At 41.6% G+C, this 17,808-nt stretch overlaps 1 protein-coding gene and 1 pseudogene across 6 annotated transcripts in view; one reads left to right on the top strand and one right to left on the bottom strand.

Annotated features, from left to right (window-relative positions):
- Positions 1–533: 533 nt before the first annotated feature.
- On the bottom strand, positions 534–9,006 carry LOC125166563 (phosphoserine phosphatase-like; annotated as a pseudogene).
- A 50-nt stretch (positions 9,007–9,056) lies between these two features.
- Positions 9,057–17,808, top strand: part of POC5 (POC5 centriolar protein) — a 41,953-nt gene continuing 33,201 nt past the window's right edge. For 2 of the 6 annotated variants that reach the window (XM_047860410.1, XM_047860397.1), the window contains exons 1-4: positions 9,062–9,325; positions 10,597–10,642; positions 12,443–12,538; positions 17,640–17,781. In XM_047860410.1, coding sequence (XP_047716366.1) covers positions 12,455–12,538; positions 17,640–17,781 — 226 coding nt within the window. In that variant the 5' untranslated portion in view covers positions 9,062–9,325; positions 10,597–10,642; positions 12,443–12,454. Of the gene's footprint in view, positions 9,326–10,596; positions 10,643–12,442; positions 12,539–17,639; positions 17,782–17,808 lie in introns of all 6 variants that reach the window. The other 4 variants (XM_047860420.1, XM_047860404.1, XM_047860436.1 and 1 more) reach the window with 4 other exon arrangements.

Raw genomic sequence — 17,808 nt, 5'->3', positions numbered from 1 at the left:
TTTTTTTTAAGTTTACTTATTTTGAGAGCGAGCATGAGCAGGGGCAGGGTAGAACGAGAGGGAGAGAGAGAATCCAAAGCAGGCTCTGTGCTGACAGTGCAGAGCCCAACGTGGGGCTCAATCTCACAGACCGTGAGATCATGACCTCAGCTGAAATCGGGTCAGACACCTAACCAACTAAGCACCCAGGTGCCCCTAAACTGTATAACTTTTAAAAAATATTTTTTTAATGTTTATTCATTTTTGAGAGAGAGAGAGAGTGTGTGTGTGAGTGTGTGAGTGGGGGAAGAGCAGAGAGAAAGGGAGACACAGAATCCGAAGCAGGCTCCAGGCTCTGAGCTGTCAGCACAGAGCCGGATGCAGGGCTCAAACTCAGGAAATGCGAGATCATGACCCGAGCCAAAGTTGGATGCTTAACCAACTGAGCCACCCAGGGGCCCCTAAACTGTATAGCTAACTGTAAAGTAACTGTTAACTAATTAAAATAACTGTAAATTAACCAGAAGTTGTTACAAACTGTATAAAAATTGATATTATTTTCCCAGTTCTCCCAAAAGCTCTACAAAATCAGTGATGTACTATTCCGTGTTGTCTTTTACTTGTTGTCTGATCACATTTCCTCTAAATCCAATGAAAAACATCAGCAGGACAATAGGCTTCCATGTCTGTGGCTCCATCTCTAATCATGACTATTTTCTTAAAACGAAATTTTTCCTTTAAAAGTTTAGTAACTTTTCCTCCCCCCCCCCCCCAGATTGGGCTGTTGGTTGCATCTCATCAAAACCTGCACATTCACCATTAAACTAGAATTTCAGCCTATTAGCAAATACAATGGTTAACGGGATATTGAGCCTTGAAGCAACATGGTCTACAATGCTCCTAAAGCTACCATATATTAAGAAAAGCTGAACATTTCACTCTTGCGGGTGACTTACTAGCTCCTTTATGCCAGGGGTCAGGTGTGGGGGGTGCTCTACCATGAGCCTTTGCACCTGTTCCCTGGAGGGCTGGATCAGAGCTAAGCGCTCTGTGAGGTCAGCCTTAAAAGGCACTGCCCCACCCACGGCTCCCCAGATCATTTCTGACACAGCATCCTCACCTCCACAGAATCTGGCTAGCTCATCAATTCCTTCTTCTCTGATGACTGTGGCATCAACATCAAAGCATACTGCATCAGCTGAACAGAAAAGCTTCCTCAACTCTGAATGGGAGACCCTCCTTGGAAGAATTTTCCTCATTTCTCCAGATTCCTAGGAAATGACACTCTTCTCTTCCTGCTTCTTTCCTGAATAAAAATGCAGCATGAAGTTCTGACTACTAACTTCTTTATGAGAGATTTCATGAGTTTTGCAAGATCAAGAGCCCGCTCTCTGCTGCTCCTTCCTGGGCTGCCATCCCCATCTCCTGGGCGTCTGCAGTTGTATCCTCCTGACTGTAGGTGGGGGCTGGGGGGGTGCTGGCTCTGATGGAGTTTGGAGAGGGGGGGTGACCTGTACAGACCCACAGAGCTTTTACTGAACAATCATACGAAACCTGCTGATAAATGCGGTGGCTTCTGGTAGGTTTTGCATGTGCTTTTTTAAACTTGAATTGCATAGGTTTTATCCCTGGGCGGAATTATCCTAATGTGCAAACCCATATCAGGTGCTCTGAAGACCCAAAAATACAGCATCTGTATAGTACTCAAAACATCAGTGGGACTCAGTAACGTTGTTCTCTGAAAAACTAATTAATCTTGCCTCTCGCAGCTAGACCTAGATAGTTTTATCCAGAGAAAGAAATGCTAAGGGTAAGGAAATTTTTACATGGCTAGAGGATGCTAATGGAGAGGGTCCATGATGAGTCTTTATAATTAGGAAGAACAGAAGGCTGATGAAGCGAGGAAATGAACTCCTTCTGCCAATAAAAGGACAAATCTAACTGTGGAATCTGGGGAATCAAAATATCCTGAACAAGCTCTTACTCGGCAGCAAATACTTGTCTCTGCACAGCACTGGCATGGTGCCATATCTGTAGACTACAGTGCCCAGGATGCTCCTCACCACTGTGTGTCCTCGCTTAGTGACAGTCTTTCTCCCTCTGTTATGCCTCAGTTAAATATGTTCTAAGAGTCCATGTTTTTGGCTCTCAGTGTGTGGAGAAATTCTACATAGACTGTGTGGTCCAGCTACAGAAGTTCTATTTGAGGACATGCACGCTGAGCCACTTGCCCAAAATCTGCCATGTTCTGTGCACACCTTCCTGCAGAAATTCATATTCCACCATCAAGTCATTTTTCTGATTTAGAAAAACCAGAACATTGTTTCTGGAAGGCTGGTGTTCATACCTCACAGGGAGAGGAGCACTCTGGAGGCTCGTGCCTCTCTCACTGCGGAGATTCAATTATTATGTCAGCCCCTTGTGACCAGGAGAAACAAAGTCCAGCCTTAGGGGCTGTGGCAAAGGCAGGTACACTTGAAATGAGAAGGAGATGGGATGAAAAGGGAGGGAAGACAATCTGTGAGCCTGGCAGTCTGGTGGAAAAACAGCCATGGGATGAGCCATAATGAAGCAAGTCCTTTGGGGAGATCATGGCAGCCTCTTCACGGATAGAGGCCCTGGCAAGCGCTCTGACTCTGAAATCTCCCCATCTGCACCCCTATTCCTTTCCTTTCCTCTGGACTTGCCTTTCTTTCTCTCGTTCGCTCGCTCACTCTTGCTCTCTCCAGATTTGCAACTCAAGAAAAGTAAATCTATTTCTCTCTAGATGTAATTTATTCCTCCATAATATCAAAGTGATGGACTAACTTCTGGTTTCTCTTCTATGGCAAAGTCATCACTGTTAAAGATTCCCAGGTTGAGGAATCTTCCCTGAAAGTCCCAGCTAAACAAGTAATAGGGTGAGGAGACAGAAGGCTCTTCAGATGAGTCAGGGATGACCTGAAAAAGAAACAGGTTTCAGATCAGTCCCCTAACCCAGGACTAGCAAAAATAACATGGTTGTCAACTCTTGCCACCAATAATGGTAATTGTTCCCAACAGGTACCGAGAGCCTTGTTAGCTTCATGCCTACTTCTTGGAAAAGCTTAAGCACCAGATCTTATGAATCCAAACCCTATGTTCATTTTCTTTGCTTTTAAAAAATTTCAAAATACTTCCACAGGCATTGCCTTCCAAAAACATCATAGATACATCTATATACACCCTGAAGTGATATTAGAGTGATGGCTGCAACAGATTGACCCCAAATATACCATGACTTAAAGGGAAGGAACAATTTGTGGGTTTTGGTTTTGTTTTTTTGTTTTTTGCTTTATATGTTACAGAACTGGCAAAGGAGTTCTATTCCACTTCATCATTCAACACAGTGGGGAAGAAGAAGGCTTGGAAAAAAACACACCTACAGTCTTAAATCCCAGTTCAGGGAGTGGTACATTTCACTTCCACATGTACTCTCTTGCCTCATTTAACTGCAAAGTAGACTAGGACGTGTAATCTAACTAGGCAGGCATCTCCCCAGTTTTAAGAGGGAATAGATTTTCATATGTAGATAGGTTGATTTAGGTTCAGGTTCAGGTTCAGATTTAAATTTAAATTTGGTAGGTTCTATTATTTTCTCAACTTTAAAAAGATGAGGCTTAGGGGCTCTTGGGTGGCTCAGTCGGTTAAATGTCCTGCTTCAGCTCAGGTCATGATTCACAGTTTGTGGGTTCAAGCCCCACATCAGGCTCTGTGAGGACAGCTCAGTATCTGGAGCCTGCTTTGGATTCTGTGTCTCCCTCTCTCTCTGTCCCTCCCTAACTAGCACTCTGTGTCTCTCTCTCTCAAAATTAAATAAACAGTAAAAAAAAATTAAAAAACAATAAATAAATATTAAATTTTTTTTAAAAGATGAGGCTTAGGCTCAGAAAAGAGAACACAGCTTCCCTAAAAGTGGTACACCTAGTACAAGGAAAATATAATGAATCCAGCCTAGATCTTCTGGGTTTAGGAGGGCTTTGAATGCCATGTACCACCAAGGAAGGTGTTTGAGGAAGAAGTTAGGCAATGCAATGTTATTTTAAGAATAATTTATCAGCAATGCGAAGGGTGGGACTTCAGCAAGAAGAAATGAAGACACAGGACTACGAAAACAATACAAGCCAATTTCAACAACTGCCTAATCTAAAACAGCGGTGATTAAAAGAAGACGAAAGATTATTAGAGCAGAGGTTCCGAATTTAGAGCCTGTGGAAAGGCCTCCATATTGTCAGACTCTACTTCCCTGGCATTTCACTGAGGCCTCTCCAGTTCTCCTCCTACTTCTCAGGCCCATCCTTCTCAGTCTTGGCTGCTCCTCCACCAACGCCCAATCCCTAAACATTCTCAACTCAGCTCACTCCCTTCCCCCTTCTCCCAACCGCGCCCCACCCCCCCCAGGCAGTTTCACCTAGTTCCTCAGCTTTAAATTGCATCTAATTAGTTATCTCTTACATAGTAAATCTACATAACAAACCACCCAAAACATAGTGGCTTTATTGTTTAATTTATTTAAAAAAATTTTTTTTAAGTTTTTATTTATTTAAATTAAGTTGGTTAGTATATACTGTCATATCAGTTTCAGGGGAACTTAGTGATTCATCAATTACATACAGCACCCAGTGCTCATCACAAGTGCCTTCCTTAATATCCATCACCCATTTAACACATCCCCGTCCTCCCTCCATCTCCCCTTCAGCAACCCTGTTTGCTCTCTACAGTTAAGACTCTGTTTTATGGTTTTCCTTCTCTCTTTTTTTCCCCATGTTCATCTGTTTTGTTTCTTAAATTCCTCATATGAGTGAAAGCATATGAAGTCTTTACCCATTCATCAGTTGATGGACATTTGGGCTCTTTCCATAATTTGGCTATTGTTGATAATGCTCTACAGACATTAGAGTGAAAGTGTCCCCTTGAATCAGTATTTTTGTATCTTTAGGGTAAATACCTAGTAGTGCAATTGCTGGATCGTAGGGTAGTTCTATTTTTAACTTTTTGAGGAAGCTCCATACTGTCTTCCACAGTGGCTACACCAGTCTGCATTCCTACCAACAGTATAAGAGGGCTCCCCTACGCAGTGGCTTTAAGCAATCGACATTCACTGAGCTCATGACTCTGCAGGTTGGCCTGGTGGTCTTGCCATCTTTGATTGGACTTACACACCAATCTGGGTGTTAGCCGGCTACAGACTGACCTAGGATGGCCTCTGCTGGGATGACCCAGGCACCTTGTCTAATAGACATGTTTTTTATCTTTCAGCTGGCTACTCCCGGCATGTTCCCATGATCATAAAAGAGGGTTAGAGCAAGCCAGGCCAATCACACAAGTGCCTTTAAAGCCTCTGCTTCCATCATGTTTGTTAACATCCCATTGGCCATTAATGAGAGAGTGTGACAAAGGACACTGATACAGGGAGAGATGAAGAATTGCAGCCATTTCTGGAGTCCTCCACATATCTATACACAAAGCCTCCTCAACTTATTTATCTGGGTCCTGACCTCTTTTCTGAGCTCTAGACATGTATGTCAAATGGCCTAATGGACACGCACTTGGGTATCTCCAGGCATTTCAAACGGCATATTTAAAATTGAACTTTTGATCCTCTGTCAAAACCTGCTCCTCTTTCCACCATTCATTCTGCTTCTTAGTATATGAGGTTGCCATCTACCCAGTGCTCAGTCCACACACCTTTTCTCCTTCATCTCAAATACAATCCATGAAATCCTATCATTTCTACTTCTAAAATACATCTAGTATCTGTCGTCTTCTCTCCTCCCTTGTCATCCCTTTAGTGCATGTTGTTTCCACCTCTTTCCTGAACATGTAAAAAGATCCCAATGAACTTTAAAATCTCAAAACTCCATCTGCAGCCCCATGCTGTAGCCACTCTGTCCTCACTAAGATCACTGGCTTTTATTCATTATCCAGACACAGTAAGCACTTTTTAATCTCAAGGCCTTAGCCATTTTATCATTTTTCCAGGACTGCCATAACAAAACACCACAAACTGTGTGGCTTGAAACAACTGAAATTTACTCATTCACAGTTCTCGAGGCAGAGGTCCAAAATCAAAGGAATGACACAGACATGCTCTCTCCGGAAGCTTTAGAGAAAGCTCCTTCCTCTCCTCTTCTAGCTTGTGGCAGTGCCAGGAATCCTCAGTGTTTCTTAGCTTATAAATGCATAGTTTAATCTGTGCCACTGTTAGGCAGGAAGGTAGGCATGAGTGACAAGAGGATGGACCTTACTCGTCCTGATGGAGATCCCAACCAAGGACCGCCCAGGAACCACCCCTTTCCACCCATCCAGCAGCTAGTTTGTGATTACAGCATCCCAGCAGAAGAAGACTTAAGTCTGTTGTGCTTGTTACCGTTGTGCAGAAAGCAGTTAGTTTTCCTCACCTTCCCTATGCCTCTAGAATGGAAATAATGTTGCAGTTTCCTACCACCCAGGCAGGCATTTCCAAGGCATCATGGGAAAGGACTTGTGTAGTTGGCTAATTATTATATAATCCAGGCCTCTCACTCAAATGTTGTGACCCTAGGACCCACCGAAAATAAAAAAATGGATATGAGACCACACGTCCTGGTTTCCCTCTGGGTTTCCCAGGCCATTTTCCCTTGACTGGCCAGCCAGCTCCTCCCTTGGAATGTACTTTAATAAAACTTTTCTCTGCTTTACTTTAGTTTTGCTGTCCTGGATGTAATTCTTTACTGTGACACCAAAAAGAACTGAGGCTTCTTTCTTTTTCCATTTAACTCTCAGTAACCCTTCCATCTTCTCTTCTGTATCACTAGTATCACTTCTCTCCTGTATCACTAGTTATAGGATAGGGCCTACCCCCATCCAGAATGACCTCTTTTAAACTTGATTACATTTGCAAAGACCCTATTTCCAAGTAAGATCATATTCACAAGTACTAGGGGTTAGGACTTGACTATTTTTCTTGGAGGACACCATCCAATTCATAACTGCCATGCTGTTCCCAACAGAAATACTGAGTGATGAGAACATGGACTTTGGACTATGGACTGCTTCAATTTGTAAAGTTTTTTTTAAGTTTATTTATTTATTTGGAGAGAGGCTGAGAGTGTGTGTGTTCACACATGCATGTGAGTAGCAGAGGGGCAGAGAGAGAGAGCGAAAGAGAGATAATCCCAAGCAGGCTCCACACTCTCAGTGCAGAACCCGATGCGGGGCTCAAACCCACACACTGTGAGATCATGACCTGAGCCTAAGTCAAGAGTCAGACACTTAACCGATCAAGCCACCCAGGTGTCTCAAGGACTGCTTCAATTTGAACACCAATTCTGTTCTTATTAGCTGTGTGATCCTAGGCAAGCTACATAAACCCTCTGAGCTTCAGTTTTCATACCTGTAAAGTGAGAATGGTTGTATAACATCTACATCACTGAGATAATCTGAGAATTTAATAAGTTAATGAGTACAGTGCCCAGAATATAGTAAGCACTACATGTGTGTTTATTAGATAAAGTAAATTCTTTACTGTGCATACTCAGATCTTAGCTGAGATGTACTTTCTCAGACAGGCATTTCCTAATTTCCCCTCACTTCAAACATAAGCCACACTTTTTTATTCGCAGGTGTGGGATTTTTGTTGCTGTTTGATGTCTGCTTTTTCCAATTGAACTCTAAGTTCCATGAGAGCAGGTTGTGTCTATTTTGTTCACCACTCTATTCCTAGCATGAACAGAATGTTTTGCATATGATGAATATTAGATAAATATTTACGAATGAGTAATTATGAAGGGTTAGAGATAGCAATTTCATTATCATGAGTTTGCAGGTGCTTTATTCTCTATCTCTTCCCCTCTCCCCTTCTCTAGGAATCTTGTAAGAATAAGTTTTAAATTCATAACATCCAGATTATGTTTGGCCTCTTTCTTTCTGCAGCTTCACAGAAGAATGGAGATGTCTTACCCAATTGTTTTCTATGAAAATCTACGCCTCAAAAGAGAGAAAACCAAGAAGAGCAACATGGACCCAGGTGGCAGGAGGGCAAAGGGACAGCGCAGCAGTTACAATTACAGTGTATGGGGTCACTAGGTGGCAATTCAATTCAAAAACAGATACCTGAACCACGTATGAATTCATACGCATTAGTAGGAACTTGTTGTTTGTAACAGCCATGGGAAAGGGGAGTTTGGGGGGAGGGACACAAGCATAGCTTGTGCCAAAGAAGCTGCTGGCTCTTCTTACTTCATTGTATAAGTAGAAGTCTGGCTCTGCCAACAGGTAGGTAGATGAAACCCAGCTTATGCCATTTCTATCTACAGAAGAACAAAAACAACCTTCCTACCTCATCCTCCCAGTAACAAAAGGAATCTGAAAACTCACCCAGACCTCATTACTCGGTCTCCAAATTGGGGTGCTCCCTTTGCAACCTGGATCCTAATGCACCTTTAAACATACGTGTTGCCAATACAAATCAAAAGACTAGCATTTTTGATGTTATGTGATAGGTATTTTAGATATATTAACTCATTTAATCTCCCTACAACCCTATTATGTGGGTAGCATTATCCAAGCGGACAGGAAATAGGTGAAAGAACCAGGGTATAATTATTCTAAGGTTCATAGTCATTTCACCAGAAGGGCATGACTTGCAGTCTGACACCTTTGAAGTCATTAGTAAAACCTAGTCCAGCAGTTTCTTAAAGCGAAGTCCGCTGGCCCCTCCGTCAGAATCATTGGTGGTCTTTGTTGAAAATTCAGATTCCCTGGCTCTGCCCAACACTGAAGGAATCAAGTAGAGGGTTGTCCAGAAACTGAACTTTTAAAAAGCACCTCCAAGTGGCTCTGCTGGAGGGCACTATGGACGCAGATGATTCTTATGCATTAGGACCACACGCACAGACTTCGGGCATTATCGAAAGATGGCAACATACCGCCCTGGGTGACTTCAGCCCGGCTCAGCATCCTCTAACCAAATCCGGTCCCTGAACCGCCTCAGGATGCAGCCGCACAACGAAACTAAGCACGCGCGGTACTTACTTCCCAAGCTGGGCGGGGCTCGCTAAGACCCCGCCCCCTCGGTACCGGCCGGAATCAGGGGCCGGACTCTTCCTAAGTAACCTAATTCCGGCTTCTCCCCGCAGCGTCCCAGAGCTCCGCCCCTGGCTCTTCGACCAATCATATGGCAGGTTGCTGAAGCTCCGGGCCAATGCACAGGGCCGTCCTTTATTCTTCTGTGCAGTTTGAAACTGTCAGGCTGCTGCCAAGGTAGCGGCGGTACCACTGTTATTTTAGCGGCGACGCGGCGAGGAGACGCGGAGGGAGGCGTCCGGGTTTGTGAAGAGTCGCAACGGTGAGTAGCGGCGCTCCGGCGAGTTCCGCGCCCCGGTCGGAGGCAGTGGAGTAGGGTTTAAAGTGTCTTAGCTCGAGTTTCCGCCCCGGGGGCTCCTATACCACGCCCCGAGGCGTGGGCTGTGTGCTGTTCTGCGGGGCAACGAGGTACTGAAGTTTTCCTTCCAAGGCGTCCGGGAAGAGAGGGCAGGAGTGGGGGGTACTTGAAGTATAACGATTACTGTCGCCGTGGGTTCTGATCATTTAAAACTAGAAAGTAACCATGTCTAACGTGTTTTTCTTTTGTTGTTTGTTTTTAAGAGTTCGATTCAAACAAGGGTGGGTAAGAAGGTGAATGAAGAGAACCTCTACCCTTTGCTTACTCACAACTGCTGTCCCCTTAGGCTGCTAGTCCCTTATGAGGGGAGGAGCTGGCGCGCCCCTTCTCCTTTCCTGCAGCTAAGTTGTGTGAAGAGCACAGGGACGTCACCCAGCTGCCAGCTCGCACATTAATTCCCTCTTCCTCTGTCTCTTGGGGTTGCATTTGAATTCCCAGACCCCTTTTTCCTTATCAGCCAGGTATTTACCAAGAGGTAATTTGATTTCTTTGGCTATCAAAAAGCACCCAGAACTTTTCTCTTGGTTTCTGGTATCTTGGGTTAGAGAGTACTGGTAATTTAGTGAACTGATTCACATCCGTCACCCATTAAAGCAAGCTTCATTTTTCTTCTTTGTTTCTGAACCTAGAAACAGTAAGAAAATGCTAGTGTGGTAGGGTTTCAAAGAAATTGTCCTACCTTGCTGGCCTCATAGCAGCGCTGATGGCAGATTTATAGCGTATTTTCCAAAAATAGAGTAGTTGCTTTATGACTGCAGTATCTCTATTCAGAAACTCTTTTTGAAGTCTCACCTTACTTTTCAGCTTACTTGTTTTTTGAATAGTCAGCACCAGCCCACTTCCACTCCTCTATTATCTACGCAGTATGCAAATACAGCCTAAAAGAAGTAAATGAAAACAGAAATGAACCAGGTTACCACAGTGGTGGATTTGAAGTCCATGAAGCAGTCCTTCCTTGCTGGGGATGTGTGTGCTTATTTTATCCTCCCTAATTGGCTTAACTAAAGACAGTCATGCTGAGATTTAGTTTACTTATGTGTATAGCCAGTAATACTCATCGAATAAAGCTAAGTTTCCATCAACAAGTCCCAACCTATGTTTCCATTCTAATATTGTACTTTTCTCTGTGTTGGCCCTGTATACTTCAGTTTCCTTATTTCTCATTTATTTTTCAGGCCAGTGTGACTGAGACCTGTTGCACCTTCCACTGAAATTGTTTAGGTAAATGTCAGCAACTTCCTTACTGCCATGTTCAAGCGACCCCAACTTTCATCTTTCTTTGGCATCTGACTCTACACTCTGTTCCTCAAGTTTTTATGATGCTTTTTTCCCTGATAGTTCTCCCATTCTGACTTTCCTGTTTTTGCTCGCTCTTCTCTTCCCCTTTAAACGTTAGTGTTTCTACTTTTAACCCTCTTCTCACTACAGTAGCAGGCCTTTAACTTTGTTAGAGGTATAGTCCCCTCTGAACACATATTAGAAGCTAGGGATCCTCTTACTAGAAAAATACACATGTATTTACACTAAAAATGTTGCATATAATTTGGGTGTATGGACCTCAGAATAAGAACTCTAACACTCGTTTTCATAGGTCATCTGACCCTCTCCCTTTTTCAGCATTTCCCATTATGCTGATGATTCCTCAAACTGTCTCTAGCCTGTACCTCCAGTGCTCATTGCTTAACTTCAGGAAGCACCATTTTCATTGTAGCCATTGTGAACGGCAATCCTTGGTGTGCAGTATAATGGATGTGGCCATATCCTGCATACATGCAGCTTCACTGCAGTGCCTCATAGGTACCTCACACCCAACTCATCTGATATTGAACCCACTCTCCTTCTTCCCGACCTGCTTACCTTACTACATTTCTTGTCTTGGTTAGTGGCACTGTATTATCCATCTAATTACCCAAGTCAGAAATTGGAAAGCCATCAACATTCCAAGACCAGCCTGATCGTGTTATCACTTGTTTAAATACTATAATAATATATCTAGAATAAAGACTACATTTTTTTTGACATAACGTAATCACGATCTTCCATGTTCTGGCTGCTTCCTACCTTGCCTGTTCCATCCTTAGCCAAGCCTTGCTTTGCACCCTTTGCTTCAGTGTTACGAACTACTTACATTCCTGGCATACATGCCCATGCCTCTGTGTCTTTGCTTCTGCTCTAATGCCTAGCATAGCCTTACATCTTTTATCTGCCTTTGTCTTTCAGGTCTCAATACCATTTTATCTTCTCAATTAACACGTACTCTGGCTCCGTTCCCGCTTTGTCACTCTCATGATCCCACCCCATGAAAAATAGCTACTCCTGGCCTCCCTGCTTTGTACCTCTTTTGTTTTAGGGCCTACTAGCATATATACATCTGGCTGTCTCTACAGATTGTAAAGTCCATAAGGACCAGGACTTCGTCATCTTACGTTCCTCGCCACTGTTTTCCATGCAGCTGGTGTTCAGATACTTTGAATAGTCCCTACTTGTCCTTTAAATAACTTATTTACTTGTTACTAAAAATACTTTTATTTTTTGGGACAAGACTTTTGACAGGTTTTCTATGGTATATAAGAATCTCTTGTTCTGTATAGGCTTGCTTTTCTTAAAATAATATTCCCAAAACATATGTTTCTTGGGCAAAGAATGTGCACAAATTGTTTATTCTCTCTTGGCTCAGTAAAATGCACAGCACGCAGGTTGCCACCCATTGTGGAAGAACAGTGATCACACTCTATTAATCTCAACAGGTCCATTGTGGATTTGTCCAAGGAGTTTCCATTTCTCTTTAACCTTTCATACATTTGTGTCATCTCCTTGACTGCATGAAAAACTCACTAATGTTGGGAACGAGCCTCCTGCTATTCTTTTCTTGCCTAGTTATTTTATCTGTGGGTGCTCATTGTGTTGAATATTTAAACATACCACATGATTATTGTTTACAGGTTAGGATGTATGTACATAGAAAACATGTTATGTTAGTTTAAATATCACCGGAAAAAAACTAGTTTCCATTGCTTGTAGTATTTGTACAGAATGTCATCAGATGAGGAGAAATGCTCACTGCCAGTTATGAAGAATGACTCTGACCGAGGCAGTTCTGTCTCTTCAGATCTTCAGGTAGGAAGACGTGCCTAAATTTATTGTGACTTTTATTTTAAACAAGTGACAATATGAAGGAAAACTAGGAATACATTTTTCATGTATTCATGCCATTTACATTTATAATTATGTATATGGTGTATGATGTATATACATACTGTATATATATGTATATTGTATATATATGTGTATATGTATATGGTGTATAATGTATATCAAATCATAATAATATGATTGAGCATTGAGAATTATTTCACAGACTTTGGGACATACCTTACATTGTTTGAACCTTTCAGAAAATAATCATGAACTCTTCAAACCCTCTGTGCAAAGGCTTCAAACAGCACAATGAGAGAAGCTGGAAATATCAAGAAACATTTTTTTCTTGAGATTTTCTCAACTATCTCTTCTGAATGCTGCTTTCACTTTAATGCAAATTAATACACTATCAAACCACCCACAGTTCTGGGACCTTAGATGCCCTGGTGTTCTACTCCAGGTTCTAGTCCCTGTTGCTACAACGTTCAACACATTCTGCTGCCCAGGACCTGGACAGTGACAGATAAATTAACTACAGAAGGTGTGGTTTTTACGTGAACTGTTTTAAATTTCTTTTATTTATAAAAAAATTTTTTTCATGTTTATTTATTTTTGAGTGACACACAGACAGAGCACGAGCAGGGGAAGGGCAGAGAGAGAAGGAAACACAGAATCCGAACCAGGCTCCTGGCTCTGAGCCGTCTGCACAGAGCCCGACGTGGGGCTCAAACTCACAGACTGTGAGATCATGACCTGAGCTGAAGTTGGACACTTAACCAACTGAGCCACCCAGGCACCCCTGTTTTATTTCTAAATGTTTTATTATCAGAAATATGGACTCTGACTTCTAGAGTAGATTTTATTTTTTATTTTTTTATTTTTTTTAATGTTTATTTCTGAGACAGAGCATGAGCAGGGGAGGGGCAGAGAGAGAGGGAGACAGAATCCAAAGCAGGCTCCAGGCTCTGAGCTGTCAGCACAGAGCCCGACCCGGGGCTCGAACTCACAAACTGTGAGATCATGACCTGAGTGAAAGTTGGTCGCTCAACCGACTAAGCCACCCAGGCACCCCAAGAGTAGATTTTAAATGAGAGATCACTGATACGGTACATCTTGAGTCTTATAGTCCTCTTAAGTATCACTTAAGAGGGGGAAAAGCTGGACATTATGTTTATGCCTAAATAAAGTTGTTACTGACACTGTGTAATAGGAGAAAAGTTTTAGGAAGATATTTTATGAAACATATATGATTCTTTAATTGAAATTACTGATTTAGAAGTTGGAAAGCTATTGGAAAAATATCTGTGAATATTTACTAGGATAAAAGTAGTCTGGAGTTGTGACATTGATATTTCATCCTTGTCTTCCCTTTGGATGTACTTTTACCTAGTGCTGTCTTTTAAGATGACAGTGCTTTCCTGCACTCTTTATCCCTGCCTTTTTCAGACTTCCTTCAGGAGAGTACTGATTAACTCATTTATACTTGTGATATTGTGATTTATAATAAGAAATATATTTTGGTCTTTATCCCGTGTTTTGCACATTTTCAGAAAACTTTGAAATTTCCTAAATGATAGTGATAAATGTGTTTGTTATGCTAATGAGGTGACTTTTGGACCCCGCTTAAGGATTGGGGCTGGTTGCAGGGAGCGGACCACATGCTTACAGATTTGGAACTTTTAGTAGTGCCACCCACCGTGAACTCCAGGAAGCGGGGAGAGGCTGCAGGTTGAGTTCGGTCACCAGTGGCCAATGATTTCATCAATCATACCTGTGTGATGAATCCTCCATAAAATCCCAATGGGAGAGGGTTCAGAGAGCTTTCAGCTCGGTGAATGTCTGGAGGCTCTGGATGACTGCCATTCTAGGAAGGTGCGGAAGCTTTGCCCCCCTTCCCCATACCTTGTGCTTTGTCTCTTCCATCTGGCTGTTTCTGAGTTCTGTCCATCTATAATAAACTGATAATCTAATGAGTAAAATGTTTCTCTGAGTTCAGGAAATGTAAGTTTAAATCTCAGACATGTGTTGTTGTTTTGTTTTGTTTTTGTTTTTAATGTTTATTATTTACTTTTTGAGAGAGAGAGAGAGACAGAGCATAAGTGAGGGAGGGGCAGGGAGAGAGGGAGACACAGAATCCAAAGCAGGCTCCAGCCTCTGAGCTGTCAGCACAGAGCCTGATTCAGTTCTCAAATTTCACGAACTACAGGATCATGACTTGAGCTGAAGTCGGATGCTGAACTGACTGAGCCACCCAGGCACCCCCAAAACTAGACGTGTTTATTGTCATGAAGGGGACATCTCCAACAAAGGAGTTGACTATAGCAACATGAAGATCATTCTGATGATTGAGATTTCTTTTCATGATTCTCTCTTTGGAGTGTCTCTGTTTCTCTTTTGCCATTAGCCTTAACATGTAAAAATCTGTATTTGCTATAACTTTTACTGCATATGGGTAATCCATGTTAACTATGCAAAACAAGGCTGAAACTGACACCACCTCACTTCTTTACATTTAATTACCCTAAAGACTTGTAATTTTTAAACATCTACCAGCATAAACCCTTTTTTCAAACAATTTTACTTCAAATTCCAATATAAAAATGTTAAAGTAGAAGTATAATTGCATAGATTTATATTATGAATTCAAATCTGTGACATTTCCATCTCACAAAGTCAGCAAAAACAATGAAGCTGCCTTAAATGTACATTTGACATTGGTGGATAATAGAAGACCTAGTGTAGTTTGATAAGCCTAAGTGACCATTTTGCTTCTATATTTTATTTGGGCTATAAAATATCAAGAAAATTCTGATTCTTAACATAAGTAGTTGAGAATGATGGCTTGTTTGTTTTAATGTAGTTGACAAACACTGTTAGATTAGTTTCACATGTACAGCATAGCAATTCGACTTCTCTATGCATTATGAAAAAATGGTAGCTGTTTAAAAACCTATCTCATCTGCAAGTAAACTGACCCAAAACATAAAAAAAGGATTGATAGAAAAGTTTTGATTCATTGTTGAATCACCAACAAAGTCTGTCACTTCTTCAAACTTTTTATAATCTACAAATCACCCAAGAAGCACCCAGGAGACTCAAATTTGGAATACGTGCTAAAACCCTTTTTATTATGATAAGCATGTAACAAAGGTATGAAGTCATTTGCTACCCTGCACAGCTCATCACTCTCCTGAGGAGGGACTGGCACCAGCAGATGTGCTTGAGCTTGAGTTTGTAATTGATGGGCCCCCATGTGTTAGAGTTGTGTGTTCACCTGCACAGGTGTGATTCCTAAAACAAAAATCAAACCTGTGCAGAGCCACAACCTGACATGTTTACAGCAGCTTGACATGTACATCGATGGCACGAACAGCTTTATTCCAACCAACAAAAAAAAAAAAAATTGAGAATTTATAGTTTGGGGCCAGTTAAAATTTAGCACATGTGGTGTATTTGATAGTGCTTGTTCCTTTTACTACTGTTTGTAAAAGAGTTAAATAGCTTAAAAAATGAAATTTGAATAAGACAGCGTGGATCCCCTGAAACACCTTCTTGGAAACTAGCTAGAAATGCAGTGATATTGACTACCGACTGAGGATACAAGGTAGTTCTGACTACAAAAGTCTGAAGGCAATTATGTCTGTTCCCTTGGAAAGCACCAAGATACTTACTTTGGTCATCTGTGATGTAACGATGGCTGGAAACTTGGGTGTGGTGGGCAGTTAAATATTCTTACTCAAAGAAAACCATAGGGAAAGAGTAAGGATTGCTGATTTTCACATACCTACTGAAAATCGTTCTTTCTTTGATTTAGACAGAATTTTTCTGAATTCACTTGAGCACATACTGTGCCACTTCACAGAGGCAGTTTCAAGCATCAGTTATCTTCATACTGAAGATGAATCCAAATAACAAGACAGTTATGACTAATGAAATGATGACAGTTCTACATTGGAACTAAACTACTTATGGGGAAAAATTAACACAAAAGAATCCTTTAGAATAATAACATTTAATGTTCTTGAAAACCTTCCCCCCAGTTTTTTTTAATGCAAAGACATTCTCTCAGTCCGTGAATACGACTCTTAGAAATTACTCTTTTTTTTTTTTTTAATGTTTTAATTTATTTTTGAGAGACAGCAGGGGAGGGGCAAAGAGAGAGGGAAACAGTAGATCCACAGCAGGCTCTGTGCTGACAGCAGAGAGCCCAAGGTGGGACACAAACTCACAAACCATGAGATCATAGACTGAGCTGAAGTCAGATGGTTAACTGAGGCATCAGGTGTCCCATGAAATGACTTCTTGTAGGACTATTTGGTACATCATGACCAATCGCTTGTGAATGTCAACTAAATTCCAGTATATTTTTTTACTTCGCAGATACCATTTTTTGATATGGCTAAAGAAATAACTGTCTATGTGAGGGAATTCCAATTTTGTTTTAAACTTGAGGAATATTACTGTAAGGTCTACACTTTGTGACCTGTATTTTTTATCGCTTCTCAGGTGCCTTGCAGTTGCCACTAGGTAGAATAGAACAAACAGGCTGCATTTGTGTTCTCTTTTTATCGTCAGTATTTCTTTTTCTCTTCCAGTATTTCCCTTACGCTCTTTCCATGCTATGAAAAGACCCTCCAGGTTGTTGCTGCGTTGGATGGTAGCTGTCAGTAAAAAGAGCCAAAACCACTTTTCATCGCTAGACCACCCTATTGTGGAGTCTTTGGAAGCAATACCTTCAAACTAAATTTCAGAAAAGCAGAGAAATGTCTATGTCTATGCCCACCTGCAGGGTGGGCGTTTCTGCTTTGTAGATGTTAACTGGTCTCAGGCAACTACACTAGGTAATCTTTGTGTCACGATTGCTAAATTGGCATCTGAAGGAATCTATCTGGCTAGAAGAAATTTGGGTAGGTCTATTTGTTGGGTTTCTGTTTTTAAGAAAGTACACCTTCCTTACTACATCGAAGTACTGTTTTGAGAACTGAAGTAAAGAGTAGCTTCGACTATGCCTTTATCGTTCTTTGCCTGAATGTCCATTGTGACCGTTTATGATACATTATTTGTTTTTGGCTTCTCATAGGAAGAGTATGAAGAACTGCTTCGTTATGCTATTGTGACTCCAAACGTTGAGTCAAGAGCTTCACAGCCGTGTCATTCTAAAGGAGAAGTGGTGCCAGATGTTAGGATTCCTACTGTAGTAGATGATATTCTTCATAATCAAGGTTATGTATATTTTGAAAGATATTTCT

This window comes from Prionailurus viverrinus, chromosome A1 (assembly GCF_022837055.1).
Source record: "Prionailurus viverrinus isolate Anna chromosome A1, UM_Priviv_1.0, whole genome shotgun sequence".
NCBI lineage: Eukaryota > Metazoa > Chordata > Mammalia > Carnivora > Felidae > Prionailurus > Prionailurus viverrinus.
This window is presented reverse-complemented; position numbering and strand designations above follow the sequence as displayed.